The 15,857-nt window shown below is 41.3% G+C and overlaps 1 protein-coding gene across 1 annotated transcript; it reads right to left on the bottom strand.

Annotated features, from left to right (window-relative positions):
• Window positions 1–2,915: 2,915 nt before the first annotated feature.
• Window positions 2,916–15,032, bottom strand: LOC124462706 (myosin heavy chain, fast skeletal muscle-like). Its single transcript, XM_047014291.1, has 40 exons — window positions 14,992–15,032; window positions 14,529–14,747; window positions 14,275–14,418; window positions 13,996–14,152; window positions 13,847–13,874; window positions 13,572–13,686; window positions 13,058–13,150; window positions 12,899–12,962; window positions 12,685–12,783; window positions 12,442–12,545; window positions 12,221–12,359; window positions 11,999–12,117; window positions 11,688–11,837; window positions 11,311–11,481; window positions 10,818–11,121; window positions 10,608–10,672; window positions 10,390–10,477; window positions 10,140–10,257; window positions 9,933–10,056; window positions 9,520–9,656; window positions 9,128–9,383; window positions 8,807–9,049; window positions 8,539–8,715; window positions 8,221–8,366; window positions 7,639–7,729; window positions 7,078–7,467; window positions 6,864–6,990; window positions 6,606–6,724; window positions 6,288–6,484; window positions 5,982–6,165; window positions 5,613–5,778; window positions 5,391–5,515; window positions 4,990–5,298; window positions 4,539–4,742; window positions 4,329–4,454; window positions 3,996–4,166; window positions 3,742–3,846; window positions 3,557–3,652; window positions 3,253–3,384; window positions 2,916–3,132 (listed from the first exon to the last, which is right to left on the bottom strand). The coding sequence occupies exons 2-40, from the start codon at window positions 14,733–14,735 to the stop codon at window positions 3,115–3,117; spliced, it is 5,808 nt and encodes a 1,935-aa protein (XP_046870247.1). The 5' UTR covers window positions 14,736–14,747; window positions 14,992–15,032; the 3' UTR covers window positions 2,916–3,114.
• Between the last annotated feature and the right edge of the window lie 825 nt (window positions 15,033–15,857).

Below are 15,857 nucleotides of genomic sequence, written 5' to 3'. Positions count from 1 at the left end.
AGTATTAGTGGCGCCGCTGTCCAGTGCTGATTGCGCGCTATTGCATGCACCTGGGTTTTTGTTCACTTGTTTCTACTTCTCGTTAGTGGAGTATGTAATCTGTGTTTTACTTTCCCCCATTCAGTTTCTAATAGTAAACAAAGTTTTGTCATTCCAAAATAGCATTTCAGTTATGAGACAAAAATTAATTGTATAACATTGTCAGTCTTTCATTTCAAAACGCAATCTTGCATGTTTTGTCCACAATAGTGGACAAATAGCACAAAGTTCTATCAGTTGTATCTACTGTATGTGCCTGAACTCAGTAAATGTATGTGAAAATAACAAGTGTCTTACCCCAGAGGTGGAAGCTGTCTGTCCATAGAGGCTTCTCTGTGGGACTTCTTATATATAGTGTAGAGTGATAAGCAAGCAGAAACTAATTGTGGACTACTCTCCTCTAAAGGAAAGAGTTAGACTTTAGGCCCATCCCTCCCTTTCCCTCCTTCTCTTTTACATGACACAGGACATTTCTGAATATGTTCCTCATTGCCTTCCGTGCAATGCTTTTTGTGCATGTTTTTCCGTGCATTGCTTTCCGTGCGTTGCTTTCCGTTTTATGGGTTAATTCATATACTTTACACAGTAATGTTACAGTATCATTTTATTATCAATGCAGTAATCATTTGAAGATTATTTTATTTGCTTTTAAAGGCCTAAATGGCCTTGCCCCCCTCTACATCTCTGAGCTGTTACATCCCTATACACCCACCCGTTCTCTCAGGTCAGCCGATAAACTGCTCCTAAGTGTGCCTAAAACAAAGTGCAAGCTAAAAGGGATTGTGATTTTGCGGCAGCAGCTCCTAAATTGTGGAACGATGTACCTCTACACATTAGACAGGCATTTTCACTGCCTGTTTTTAAGTCTCTTCTTAAAAACCACCTCTATGCTTTGGCCTTTGAAAACTAAAATAGAAAATTCATGTCTGGTTATATAGATGGTATTGGGTCTTTGTATGGTGTGTTATTGTTTTTGTATTTGTATTGTATGAGACGTGTGAGTTTTTGTATTTAGGGCTTTTATTTATTCATCTATTGTTTTACTGTACAGAACTTTGTGTTCACTTTGGATTTTAAAGTGCTCTATAAATAAATTGTGCTTGCTTGCTTGCTAATTAGGGTTGCCAACCGTCCCGAATTGTCTGGGAAATCCCAAATTATGGGTGATTTTGATTTGTCCCGTCACGTGTAAATGTGCCAAACACTCACGCAAACGTTGCTATGGGACACGGTTGTTGCTTGTTGGTGACAGTCTGTGTGAATTGGCCACTGGTGAGGTGAGCGTTATTGTGTGTCAAAAGGAGAAACTTGTAATAATTGTCTTGACTATTACTATGAACAATACATCCAAGTGAGTAGCTATTAATGGTTTTCCAAAATTACACTGAAATGAGTAGGTTTACGGTATGGCTAGTGAAAACTTGCGATTTCCGTTATTGTTGGTCAGCTGTTGATGCGTTCGCATGTGCGCGTGCGCACCTGGAAGAAAATGTCCCTCATTTGGGGTTGAGAAAGTTGGCAACCCTTTTGCTAATGTATACAAATGCCCAAGTTTAATTTTCTAAATACAGTAAACATTAAAGGTTGTATGAGTACAGTACTAGATCCCAGGGTCATGCCAAATATGGTATGCTGTTTGATTCAAAATGTAATAAATCAATACATAGGTAAATACATAGTTAAATATATTAATCAATACATAAATATGGCTATGAAAAAAAAAGCCAAAAAACTATAAATATATAGCTGAATCGATCTACCTTAAAAACTTGTATAGTACATAATAAAGAAATATGATGGCCATACATGAGTGTTGTGTGTTTGTTAGAAACAAAATACAAATCTATGTATTTTAGACACTTAACAAAGTTACCAGGATGCTCAATCACATAAATTCCACACCAGTAGTATTGTGTCGTGGGTAGAATATTACCACTTGTATACTCTTCCTTTGCCTCAGTGTAAGTATTTAAGCGTATTTTGTTTACATTGTCTGGGTTTAATGACGATCTAAGTATTTATTTGTAATGTAGTGTCATAAGGGGCTGTGATGGTCAATATGGCTATTGCCTCAAGAAACTAAAATAAGTGACAGGTACACGTGTATTGTCTATGATGTGCCCAGGGTAACCAGTTATTTTAGATCAACCCAAAACAAAATGTTGCCTGAACGCCAAGGTAGTTGATAACTACGGACCTGTGAGCTTGATTAGCCAGTGACCAGAAGGCTGACACTTTGTCCAGATATAGTATCAAATGATTGGCCTGTGTCCAGAACGTAAACATTTGGTCCAGATGCTAGTATAATGAACGGCCAGTGTCTAGAGGGCTGACCTTTTGTCCAGATATAGTATCAAATGCATGGCCAGTGTCCAGAACGCTAACATTATGTCCAGATGCTATTTCAAATGAATGGCCAGTGTCAGGAGGGCTGACCTTTTGTCCAGATATAGTATCAAATTGAATAGCCAGTAATCAAAACGCTGACATTTTCTCCAGATTCACATCATTAAATGAATTGCCAGTCTCCAGAAGGCTGACATTTAGACCAGACATGGTATCAACTGAATGGCCAGTGTCCAGATGTAATATCGAAGGAATATAAAATGTCAAGAGAGCTGACTTTACTTGTCCAGGTATAAGATCAAATGAATGGCCAATGTTAGGCTCACATTTTGTCAAGATGCAATATTAAATGAATTTGAATGATATCATCAGTTTATTGTGTATCCTTGCAGTCACTAATCTTTTACTGAAACAAACATCTTTAGACTTAACTTTCAGCTATAGCAGCTTGAAACAGGCCATAGTAGCTCTAACAATCTAAATTTCTTATAAATACTATATTCAGGAGCATGGAAGAATTTCAACAGACATTTTTGATATGCTTTATTGACCGTATAATTGAATTTCTATATACAAAGTTGTGCAACCGTAGACAACATTTGTACCTCCTACAACAAACCCAGAAGCCATGTCGTTTTGTATATTTTTTATTTTTTTTATTCTTAAAAATACCACTATGTAAAACATATTTTATGAAACATAGCAACAGGATCTTGTTCAGGTTAATGTCTATTCCGCTTCTTTTGCCTGATTGTCAGAAAGAAAAAAATGTGAATTATTGTATTGAATTCTATTTCAATTGACAAATCGTCTGACAAAACACTGCAATGCATTATTTTCCGTGGTGTGACATTAGCAGATCTTTACCTTTCCAGCATCACGACTCTTGGTTCTGAGCTTGTTGACCTGAGATTCAGCGATGTCGGCACGCTCCTCAGCCTCCTCCAGCTCATGCTGGACCTTCCTGAACTTGGACATGTGGGAGTTGGCCTGTTCCTCCTGGGATAAATTAATTTGAAAAATAATTCTTACAAATTTTGTAAGAGCTTGCTGCAGTGATCATTTCAACAAGAACAATACCATTGGTAAAGCCATATATATATATGTATACACTGAAAGCTAGGAAACCTTTATTTTGCATAAGCAAGGGTCAAATTAGCATTAGACTTACCGCCTCCTCAGCCTGTCTCTTGTAAGCCTTCACTTTAAGCTGCAGTTTGTCCACGAGGTCCTGAAGTCTGTTTACATTCTTCTTATCTTCCTCAGTCTGAAGCAGACAATAAGGTCAATTAGAATGATATGTGTCAACATGAACTGTTGTATCAACATATGCTGATTTTGACTGTGCGTTGTTACCTGGTATGTCAGCTCCTTGACTCTGCGCTCATATTTGCGGACTCCCTTGACTGCATCTACACCTCTCCTCTGTTCAGCCTCCACCTCAGTCTCCAGCTCACGCACCTGCATGGAGAACAGGAGCTCATGGTGAGTCCATCACTCCCATGCTAAAAGGTCCTTTTGAACAGCATTACAACCGGGGAAAAGGGGCTTACAAATATTTGACCTTTCTCAAGGCAACAGGGATTCATTTTCAACTTTTGCAAACTTACCCTGGACTCCAGTTTCTGGAGCTGCTTCTTGCCGCCCTTCATGGCCAGGTTCTCTGCCTCATCCAGACGGTGCTGCAGGTCCTTGACTGTCACCTCCAGGTTCTTCTTCATCCTCTCAAGGTGAGAGCTGGTGTCCTGCTCCTTCTTCAGCTCCTCTGCCATCATGGCCGCCTGCAGCAACAGAATGCAACTTGGTTGAACTGAGGAACCGTACGCACACATAGTATATCATACCAGGTTACATGAACTGGTTGATGTGCCCTTGAAGACAGTGCAGGTAAAGTAGCAGACTCAATATTGACTGTGCTGGGATACTTAGTTATCCAAACTCACATCAGTGATGGCCTTCTTGGCCTTCTCCTCAGCGTTCCTGGCCTCCTGGACAATGTCGTCCACCTCTCCCTGCACCTGGACCAGGTCAGCCTCAAGCTTCTTCTTGGTGTTCAACAGGCTGGTGTTCTGGAAAGAGAGCACACATGGATATAGCAAAACAAAACCTTTCCTGTGCAAGTTATTTATCTACGTGTCTTTATATGTCCGCACCTGGGAATGCAGCAGTCCCACTCTCTCGCTGGCGTCCACCAGCTCCTGCTCAGCCACTTTGCGGCCTCTCTCTGTCTGCTCCAGACCCGCTCTCAGCTCTTCAATCTCAGCCACCATCAGGCCGTTTCTACGTTCCACCATGGCAGCCTGTTCCTTCATGTCCTCTGAGGCACGAACGGCATCATCCAGGTGCAACTGGGCATCCTAGAAACACAGAAGAGTGTAGAGAGGAATGAGAAGATGCTGTTGCGTACAGTATGGCTTATACTGTTCTATATGGCTTCAGCAGTACTGTTTGTGCTGGAAATATATGTTCTTTGTAAGGATGGATAGATGGACATTTGAGCCCCCATTTTCTTATTTTGAGTCTAGATCTGTAGTAATGGTCTGAAGTAATTATTAATGTAATTCACTGCAGTATACGCATCACTATTGCCAACATTCACGGTACCTTGAGTTGCGCCTGAACGTTCCTCAGCTGCTTCTGGGACTCAGCAGCCTGGCGGTTAGCATGGCTCAGCTGGATCTCCATTTCATTCAGGTCTCCCTCCATCTTCTTCTTGATCCTCAGGGCGTCGTTCCTGCTGCGCACCTCAGAGTCCAGGGTGCTCTGCATGGAGTCAGCCACTCTCTGGCTGTTCCTCTTGATCTGCTCCATCTCCTCATCCTTCTCTGCCAACTTCCTGTCCACCTCACCCTTGATCTGGTTCAGCTCCAGCTGCACACGAAGAATCTTGGATTCCTCATGCTCCAGAGTTCCCTGAATGAATGAAAATATTTTCAAATGTCAATCTTAGTTATGGTTATTCCAAGAGGGTTTATTCTTTTCTGGGAATTGTGGAGAGTTTGTACCTCAGCCTCCTCCAGAGCCGTCTGGATCTCAGACTTCTCTGTCTCCACTGTCTTCTTGGCCTTCTCCAACTCATGGATGCTCTTGCCAGTCTCTCCGATCTGCTCGGTCAGGTCAGAGATCTCCTCTGTCATTTGAAAAAAGAAAACATAGTTTCATTCCAAAATGTATAATCAGATGTACTTGAGGTGGGGAAGAGCACCACATACAACTTTGCAACTCACGTTGCAAGTTCTTGTTCTCTCTCTTCAGAGTCTCCAGCTGGTCAAGAGCCTCCTCGTAGGAGTTCTTCATCTTGAAGAGCTCTGTGCTGAGAGAACGAGCCTCCTTCTGAGCTCCCTCCAGCTCAGCCTGGCCCTCCTCAAACTTCTGCTTCCACTCTGCAAGAACCTAGGAAGAAGCACATGACAAGGACATGAGCAACAGAGTTCTTAAGCCGTAATTGCAGATTTAGGTCCATCAAGGCAAGCAGGCACATCTCAAATAAGTCTTGCAATGTATGTATTTATTTATATATGTATTCAATTACACCTTAATACCCTTGTTCCACGTACAGTTACACCAAAACCTAGAACTGGCACAATATTTTTCACCTTGTCAAAGTTCCTCTGCTTCTTATCCAGATTGGCAGCCAGGGCATTGGCTCTCTCAACATCAATCATGAGGTCCTCCACCTCTCCCTGGAGCCTCTGCTTGGTCTTCTCTAGAGAGGCACACTTGGAGTTGGTGGCCTCAATTGTCTCCTCAGCTTCCTGAAGACGTTGAGCCAGCTTCTTCCTGTTGACACAAATCATGACATCGCAAATATGTTCTGTACTGATTGCAAGCTTGGAGTGGTTGACAATAATGTTATATTGGGGTACTATGAATGACTATCTTTTGGACTTTTTCGGACTTACTTGGCCTCCTCTAGCTCCTCTGTCCTCTGGATGGCATCAGTCTCGTACTTGGTTCTCCACTGAGCCACCTCAGAGTTAGCCTTGGACATGCCGCGCTGCAGCTCTGCCTTGGCCTCCTGTTCCTCCTCAAACTGTTCCCTCAGCAGATCACAGTCGTGGCGGGCAGATTGGACACCATGGGCCAGTGCGTTCTTAGCCTGAGAGGAAAATATTAGGAGACATGGGTGATGTAGTAAGTGACCAAAACATGTATTTGCTAACTTCTGTACTGTAAAACTGTCATGGTTGGTCAACATGGGGCTCCTTTAGTTATTTTACCTTGACCTCCTCCTCCACAAGCCTCTTGAGCTCCTCAATCTGCTGGGTGTAGGCCTGCTTTCCCCTGGTCAGCTGGGACACCAGGGCCTCCTTCTCCTCCATCTGGCGACCAAACTCACCTATGGGGAATTAAGAAAGCTATTTGTTAGGCCTGTTTCTTGATTATACCAGGTTATTTTCAATATACACCTTGTGGAACATATTTCTGCATGTAGAGTTTTGAACGTATCAAACATGTTTTTTTATAGTTTTTTTTACCATTTTCCGTGAGGAGTCTGGCTTTCTGTCCACCGAGGTCGTTGAGCTGGCGAACATTCTCATCGTTCTTGGTCTTGATCTCACTGAGCTGGTCTTCAAGGGTACGGCACATCTTCTCCAGATTGCCCTGTGGAACAAACACAATGTTACACTCTACATGAATCTATTGACAAATGATTGAAATGCATTTATATCTTTGTGCTTTGATTCATACCTTGCCCTTAGCAACTGCTTCCATGTTGGAGGAGAGGTCGTCGATCTCCATCTTGAACTCACTCTTCTCTTTCTCCAGCTTCTGCTTGACGCGCTGCAGGTTGTCGATCTGCTCTCCCAGCTCTGCCACACTGTCAGCCTGCTTCTTCCTCAGGGCTGAGGCTGTGGCCTCATGCTGCAGGGTGGACTCTTCCAGGTCACGTCTCAGCTTCTGGAACTCAGCCTCTCGCTTCTTGTTCATCTCAATTTGAGCAGCTGTGGCACCTCCGGCCTCCTCCAGCCTCTCGCTGATCTCCTCGAGTTCCCTGGACAGATCGGCCCTCTGCTTCTCCACCTTGGCCCTGGCAGCGCGCTCAGCCTCAATCTCCTCTTCCAGCTCTTCAATACGAGCCTACAATAGAAAAAAAAACTTTGTTTCGCATCAAAGTCTTCAAATTCTGGCCTACATATGAGCAGAAAAAGACTTCATAGACAACATGGATTTTGAGTACAAGCAAGAAAAATATAATCCATCCCAAAACAGGAAATATTACTTGTCTGGGGTTTAGTAACTACAACACACCTGGAGCTCCTTGATCTTCTTCTGCAGCTGGGCACCCAGAGACTGCTCATCCTCAATCTTGCTGAGGAGCTGGCTGGTCTCAAAGTCCTTCCTTTTGTGCACAAATGAATCCATGTCAGCTTTCGGTTTTGTGTCATTGAGTGGAAATTACATTGTAAAGCACATCCACAATTTTTCATAACAAAAGCCTTTCTATGCCTATTGATTAAGATATTCAATTGAGTAATCTATGTTATCAGAATCAGAATTGGTGTTTATTCGCAATGAAAGTTTGCACAGACAAGGAATTTACTTTGTTAGGAGAGCCTACTTAGGCAGCCATTTTCGGCACCAACTAGATTAGTATAATTAATCTGATTAGTGTACTTAGAAACAAAACTCAGTGTCATAGGTCTACATTGTTGCATTACTCCAAGTTGAGAAATATCAATACAAAAAATGTAAATGCTTTGACCTACGAATGGGTTTGAACATTGGACTTCGAAATTATTATGTGAAAGGCAAAATTGATTGTAATGATTGCTGGAGTGAATGAAATCCATATAATGTCAAGAAAGTCTCTAATGATTTTACAATACTTACTTCTTGATCTTTTCATCAGACTGCTGCTTGTCGTTCTCCAGGTCCATGATGGACTCCTGGGCCAGTTTCAGGTCTCCCTCCAGCTTTCTCTTGCCTCTCTCCAGGTCCATACGGAGCTTCTTCTCTTGCTCCAGAGAACCTTCAAGCTGGAGGACAAAATGCATTTCTCATACTTAAGCTGTGATGTTAACAGCTCATTCATAACACCTTATATTATTATAGTGTAGTCAGACGTCATACTGAATCCCAAAACCGATTAAATTCAATACCATTAGAGACAAAGTTGGATATAAAGACAGAAAACATAACTTGACTCACGTCATCAACTTGCTGTTCCAGCTTGGTCTTGGCCTTGGTCAGAGTGTTGACTTTGTCCTCCTCTGCCTGCAGGTCATCCAGTGTCTGCTGATGGGCCTCTTGCAGGGCTTTCTTCTCCTTGGTCAGCTTGGCAACACTCTCATCTTGAGATGCCATCTCCTCTGTCAGGTTTTTAACCTGTAGACAAAGACAAAGTTAGCTCAAGTTAAAGCTATTGTTTGGTGTTTTTTAACAAACTACTGCTCGGTTATTGGTCAGATGTTGATACCTTGTTCTCTGTGGCATGCTTCTCCTTCTCCACTTTGGCCAGGGTAAGCTCCAGATCATCAATGTCCTTCTTCAGCTCAGAGCACTCATCCTCCAGCTTCCTCTTCTTGGCAGTCAGCTCAGCATTCATCTCCTCTTCATCCTCCAACCTCTCAGTTGTCTCTTTGAGTTTGGCCTCCAGCTGGATCTTGCTCTTGATCAAACCCTCACATCTCTCCTCAGCATCATTCAGATTCTCTGATTCCTGAGAATAACAGAGGTTAATTAGACTTTAATGTGGTGTGCCTGTGTTTGTGCCTGTGTATGTGCGTGGCTCACTCACAGATGCAACTTGGAGAGACAAGTCATTCTTCTCTTGCAGGAGGGACACCATCTTTTCCTCCAGCTCCTTCTTGCGAGCCTCAGACTTTTCAAGAGCAACTTTGCACTTCTCATAGTCTTCTTTCATGTTGGCCAGCTCCTTCTCAGTCTCAGCACTCTGCAGGAGAGGCTTGATCTTGTAGTAGACCTTCATCCATGGCCAATGTTTCACGTTCATGAACGAACGGATGTTGTACTGGATGGTGAAGACAGACTCTCTAATTATCAGAAAAAGAGAGGCATGGACAAAAATAGATAGTTTAGCTCAATGCAGATTATGCATGATTGTATGATTATATGATTTGAATGCAAATACTTGAATCCATATTTGTCCTTTCATCATTTCCATTTCACCTCCTCTCCATCATCTTGGTAAATTCCTTCCTCATCAGGTATCCTCGAGCAAGAGCCTGAGTCATGGTTACCAGAGTAGCAAGCTTCTCATCTCTCATCTCCTCAAGGACACCAAGCAGACCAGCTTTGAAGAACACCTGAGACACAAGTATGATACAAAACTGAAATAAACACTTCTGGTGAAAACACATTGCTATCTAAATAGAAAGCAAAGGTTGTGTATAACATTAGGATCAAATATTTATAATACAGTACATTTCTCATGTTGTTAATTATTAAGAATGTTGGATTGCTATAGAAAAATGTAAACTCGATTTTGAATGTCTACCAGATAAATTAGATATTTAAGAACCTCTGTAGGTCACAAACATGAGTTGCCAGGATCCCATCATCAATAGTGTACGGTATGTTACCTTGGTGTGTCCAAACTTGTACTCATCATGGTTAATGTCAATGGACCCAAGCAACTTCTCAGAAGCCTTCTTGTTGTCCATGAACTGGCCTTCGGGGATTACACCGGCATTCAATACCTTGTATCTGAATAGGGAGAAAGTGTGTTTATTATTTGCTATGTTTTTATCCATCTACCATATCTTTGTTGCATTTGTGTGTAAGACTACCTCTGCTTGAAGTCAGCATAGATGATTCTGCTGGGGAAGCCCTTTGTGCAAATCCTAATACCCTCCAGCACACCGTTACACCTCAGCTGGTGGATGACCAGGTGGTTCTCCATCAAACCTGGATGAAAGATTTGGGGTCAGCTTTTTACTTTGTGGAACTTATTTGTAGAAATAATAATCAAATGAACGTATTCTGTGTTTAAGGTAATAATGACTTCAGAGAAATAATCCATGAAACAATATGTTATACCTGGAGTCTTAGACTCATTGGGGATCAGACAACGCACAAAATGAGGGTGGGTGCTCCTCAAGTTGGTCATCAGCTTGCCCAAGTTCTCCTGTAAGGTTGTTATAAAGCATTGTTACTCTCAGATATTATTCACAATAAAGTTAAAATCCTCACTAATATTAGAGTACAATTACAGCATGAAACTATCCCAAATTATATTAAAAAAAAACCTCACTCACTCTGAACTGAGAGGACACAGTCTGCATGGAACCTCCCTTCTTCTTGCCTCCTTTCTTTGAGGTATCTGTTATAGGAGTGTCAGGAGTTAGACAGCATAATACATGAATATGTCTTGTTGCTTGAACAATATTGTTAATTAATTAACACATCATGTTAATATGTTCAATGTATAAACCTTTGTGTTTGTAATCTAATTCAACCATACTAACCCTCAGCTGGAGCAGCAACGTAGAGCGTGGCCAACAGTTTGGCTGAGGACTTTCCATACAGCTGAAGCACAGACTCATTCAGGGGATCCTTGTTCTTGTCCAACCAGCCAGTGATATTGTAGTCCACTGTACCAGCATAGTGGACCAGAGAGAAGTGGGCCTCGGCCTTGCCCTTGGCTGGTTTAGGCTTCTCAAATGCCTTGTTCTTGCCAAGATGCTGGTCATACAGCTTGTTCTTGAAGGAAGTGTCTGAAGCCTTGGGGAACATGCACTCCTCTTCAAGGATGGAGAAGATGCCCATTGGCTGTGTAGAAATATATTTTGATCAGTCAAATATACTGTGTATAAGTGAGCTGAAATGGCATTATTGTATAAGACATATATTAAGCACTGTGATATGATAAGAGCATGTCAGTTCAATGTATCTACATCTATAAATAACCTTGTATCCTTGCCAGGTATGAAACATCCACAGTTTTTACAGACACCTCACCTTCTCAATAAGCTCAATGCAGGCAGCCAAGTCCATGCCAAAGTCAATGAAAGCCCAGACAATGCCCTCCTTCTTGTACTCCTCTTGCTCCAGGACGAACATGGTGTGGTTGAAGAACTGTTGCAGTTTCTCATTGGTGAAGTTGATGCACAGCTGCTCCATGCTGTTGTACTGTAGATTTGCAAAGTTTGACCCAACTTTATTGAGCGATCCCACCATACCAAATGCATTTTTTACTTTATCTACACTTGATTGCTGTTCCTTTAAATCAAATTATGGAGAAGAAAAATGGAGTAGATACTATCTAAATAGTTTAAGGACACACAAAATAAACCACTTTTGAATGTATTTCTAATAATAACCAATCTTAAACTCACGTCAAAGATCTCAAAACCAGCAATGTCAAGCACACCGATGTAGTAGTTCCTTGGCTGCTTGGTGTCCAACATCTGGTTGATGCGGATGACCATCCACAAGAACATCCTCTCATAGATGGACTTGGCCAGAGCGCTGACTGAGTTGTTCACCTGTGAAACATCAATGCTAAAAGTTACTTTCACTGTCTTACACAAATGTTATTAACTTGTATTAATTCAATGCAAAGTGATTACATTTCTTTTTACTAACACATCAAAAGTCAAAAGAAGAAGTCTCATTGTAAAATTACTGCTTTCGAGTCTATTGTTACCTGAGGCACTGTCTGACCCTTGGTCACAAACTCATTGCCGACCTTCACTCTGGGGTAGCACAGGGCTTTCAGCATTTCAGCTGAGTTCAGACCCAGAAGGTAACCAATTTTATCAGCCACTGGGGAGGGATAGGAGCAATGAGCATCAGAGTGCTACGTTTATCACAGGAATATAGTTAAATGCATGCACTTTAGAACTTTGATACAAATAATATGGCTTACCCTCTGTGCCATCTGGCTCAGCCTGCTCCTCACGCTGCTTCTGCTTGAAGTGCATGTTGCCATGGTGCATGACAGCACCGGTAAACTTGTAGATGCTCATCTTCTCTTCACCGCTGAAGCCCAAGATGTCAATAGCATCCTGGATGAGGAAAGAAAGTTTACATTAAACCATCAATATATATGTTATTATATTTTCAAGTTGAACCCTTTTAGTGACTTACATCAGTGGCATCAAGCTCAACTGTGTCATCGATACTGGCCACAGTGATCTGACCCTGGCTGATCATGGGGTAGTCGTAGGGGTTGGTGGTGATAAGCGACATTTCTGTGGAGACACAAAACTAAAATGACTATCACCCAAGGCATGTGTACATTTTATGTAAAAGTAGGAACCCTCAATGAATGGACAAAGGAGTAAATGTCATTCAGAACATATTGTTTCTTTAATCCCTGCAGTGCCTCACCAACGAGCTCAGGTTTGTGGTTTGTCATCATCTGGTAGAAGATGTGGTAGCCTCTCTCATCAGGCAGCTGGAAGCTCACTCTAGACTTCTCCAGCAGGTCTGTGAGAAACGTGGTTGAAAGGATAGAGAAAAATGAGAACAATTTGAATCTCAAGTGAATGGACACCAACATGTATTCAAAGGATCATCTGGGAAATAATTCAAACCAACTTACAGGTCTCAATGTCAGCACTAGCCAGTTTTCCGTTCATGTGGAAGTGAATCCTAATGAATTTACCCTGAAAAAGGTCATAGAAGGGGCTTTTTCAACGCATCCTATTGATTTCTAAGTTAGTGTCAAATGTGAAAATGAATATTTTCCCTCCAAACTTACAAAACGAGATGAGTTGTCATTCCTCACTGTCTTGGCATTACCGTAGGACTCCAGTAGAGGGTTAGCTGCAATGATCTGATCCTCAAGGGAACCCTGAAGGGAGACAAAACATTGGTCATTCAGACTGATCACCAATCATCCAAAATAATTCTCTTGTCACTAAATCCATAACCTAATCAAGTTGCTGAATGAGTAATAATAATTAATATATTAACAGTCTCATTTACATTGTGCTGTGTGACAACATATTTTGAAGATATAAACTATATTTGAAGTATACCAAGGGAGCTTTTTTGTTTTCAAATGTGCGGGGACAGATAAAAAAAAACTGATGATGCAGCCAGTGAATTAAGAATTGTTTCCTAATAAACAATTGGGGGTGTATATTTACAGTTTTCATGTATAATGAAACCTACACTCTTGAACTGTACCATGGAAAAGCATTTTTGGGGGGGTAAAAACATGGGTCAACAATTGATGGCATGCACTTTCTATGGTAAATATACGGTCATACCTGCATTTTACCGGGAATTGGTTCCTTCTTCTTCTCACCTCCAGAAACCGCAATGGTGGCAAAGTACTGGATGACACGCTTGGTGTTGACAGTCTTTCCAGCACCAGATTCTCCACTAGTTTATGAGATGATAACAAATATGATTTAGGGTGCATTAACTAAAATAAGTATTGTGAAGCCTCTTGAGTCATTAAGCATTGTAGTCTTCATATTTATATACATATATAGAAGTCAAATAATACAAAATATACACTCATTTAAAGTCTCAAACTTACGTGATTAGGACAGACTGGTTCTCCTTATCTGAAAGTAAATTGACAAATAAATGTGTCAGAAGTGATACGAGTAGCAACTAAGAATGCATCCATCCATCCATCCATCCATCCATCCATGACTTCAGCCATCTAACAGTGAGCGTCCATACCAGTCAACATGAACTGAAAGGCGTTGTCAGAGACGGAGAAGATGTGGGGTGGAGCCTCCATACGCTTCTTCCCTCTGTAGGCGTTGACCACTTCCATGTCATACACAGGGAGCCACTTGTAGGGGTTCACCGTGGCACAGAAGAGCCCAGAGTAGGTCTGCATATGAGCAGAGAGTAAAGGAAAATATTGATATTACATTATTATCACATTATGCTCAGGTATGGTACATTTTCGGAGGGTGTAATTTGCTTCCTTAAGGTTGCTCATCATTTTCTTACGTAGATCATCCATGCTGCATAACGCTCTTTGAGGTTATACAGGACAGAGGCTTCATTGAGGTAGGTCATCATGGCCATGTCCTCAATCTTGTCAAACTTAGGAGGGTTCATGGGTGAAATGTCTTCTTCTTTGAAGGTTTTTACCTGAAAAACGTCAATAACAAGCATGAAGCCTACACTAAATGAATAACACAGACATGTACAAAAACGTCCACTTAATGTTTTTTTTCATTCCATGCTAAGTATCTTCTTACCTCGTCAAGGATAAGGACTTTCACGTCACATTTCCCACCGTCTCTTTTAACAACCATACCCTTAAGGTACAATTCCTTGGCATCAGGCACATAGCAGGCATTCTTGGCATCAAATGGTGCAGCCTGGGCCTCAAGCCTCTCCCTCTCAGGCTTACGGAGGTAAATGGCAGCCTTGCCATATTGGGCCATCTCCGCGTCCGTACTCATGGTGGCGGTTTACTGGGAAATAAGATATCACTGTTACAAAATGTATTCCTTCTCTTCTCATTAATTCAAAGTGTAAATGATGAATGCATTGACTTTATATTATTGTAGAGTACGTAGGCCTCAGAAGCCTTCAAAAGGTCTAGACTAAATAAAACAATATTATCATTCATTTTATACAATTACTGTAGTAGTTATACTGATGGTCCTTAGGCTTTGAGCAGAATACATTAGCATGTAGCATCAAACTATGTCTCACCTGTTTTTTCCTCTCCCAGATGAAATAGACTCTTAGTTTGTGCTGTAAAATATATTAGTTTTGAGTTTTTTTTGTAATTTATACAGAAAAAGCACTACCAAAACATTGTATGCAATATTTACATGTCATTGCTTTAACTCCCATTACATTTGAGTGTTACATAGTTGGGATTACCGATAAGAAAATGATTGGCCAACACCGTTAGCCAATATTCATATAACAAAATATTCTCATGCCAATGTTTTGACTGCACCGTCATTTTCTACAATATCAGAAAATGTAATTTCTACTCACTTTAATTTAGTTTAATTTCAAGTATTTTTTTTATTTAATTAAGAAAAGAATGACACCGCATTCAGACATAAGATAAATGGCCACCAATTTGATATGGTATACATATGGTGGACACATTGACACGTGACTGGAAAAACAAAGTAGCCTAAGCATGGTGCCTGTTACATCTAAGCCAGCAACTTGTCTACCCTCAGATTCCCCAGAGTATTAGTGGCGCCGCTGTCCACTGCTGATTACGCGCTATTGCATGCACCTGTGTTTTTGTTCACCTGTTTTCTAATTCTCGTTAGTGGAGTATGTAATCTGTGTTTTACTTTCCCCCATTCAGTTTTTTAATAGTCAACGAAGGTTTGTCATTCCAAAATAGCATTTCAGTTATGAGACAAAAATTAATTGTATAACATTTCATTTCAAAACGCAATCTTGCATGTGTCTTACCCCAGAGGTGGAAGCTGTCTGTCCATAGAGGCTTCTCTGTGGGACTACTTATATATAGTGGAGAGTGACAAGCAAGCAGAAGCTAATTGTGGACTACTCTCCTATAAAGGAAAGAGGTAGACTTGAAGCCCATC

This window comes from Hypomesus transpacificus, unplaced genomic scaffold (genome assembly GCF_021917145.1).
Source record: "Hypomesus transpacificus isolate Combined female unplaced genomic scaffold, fHypTra1 scaffold_235, whole genome shotgun sequence".
Taxonomy (NCBI): domain Eukaryota; kingdom Metazoa; phylum Chordata; class Actinopteri; order Osmeriformes; family Osmeridae; genus Hypomesus; species Hypomesus transpacificus.
This window is presented reverse-complemented; position numbering and strand designations above follow the sequence as displayed.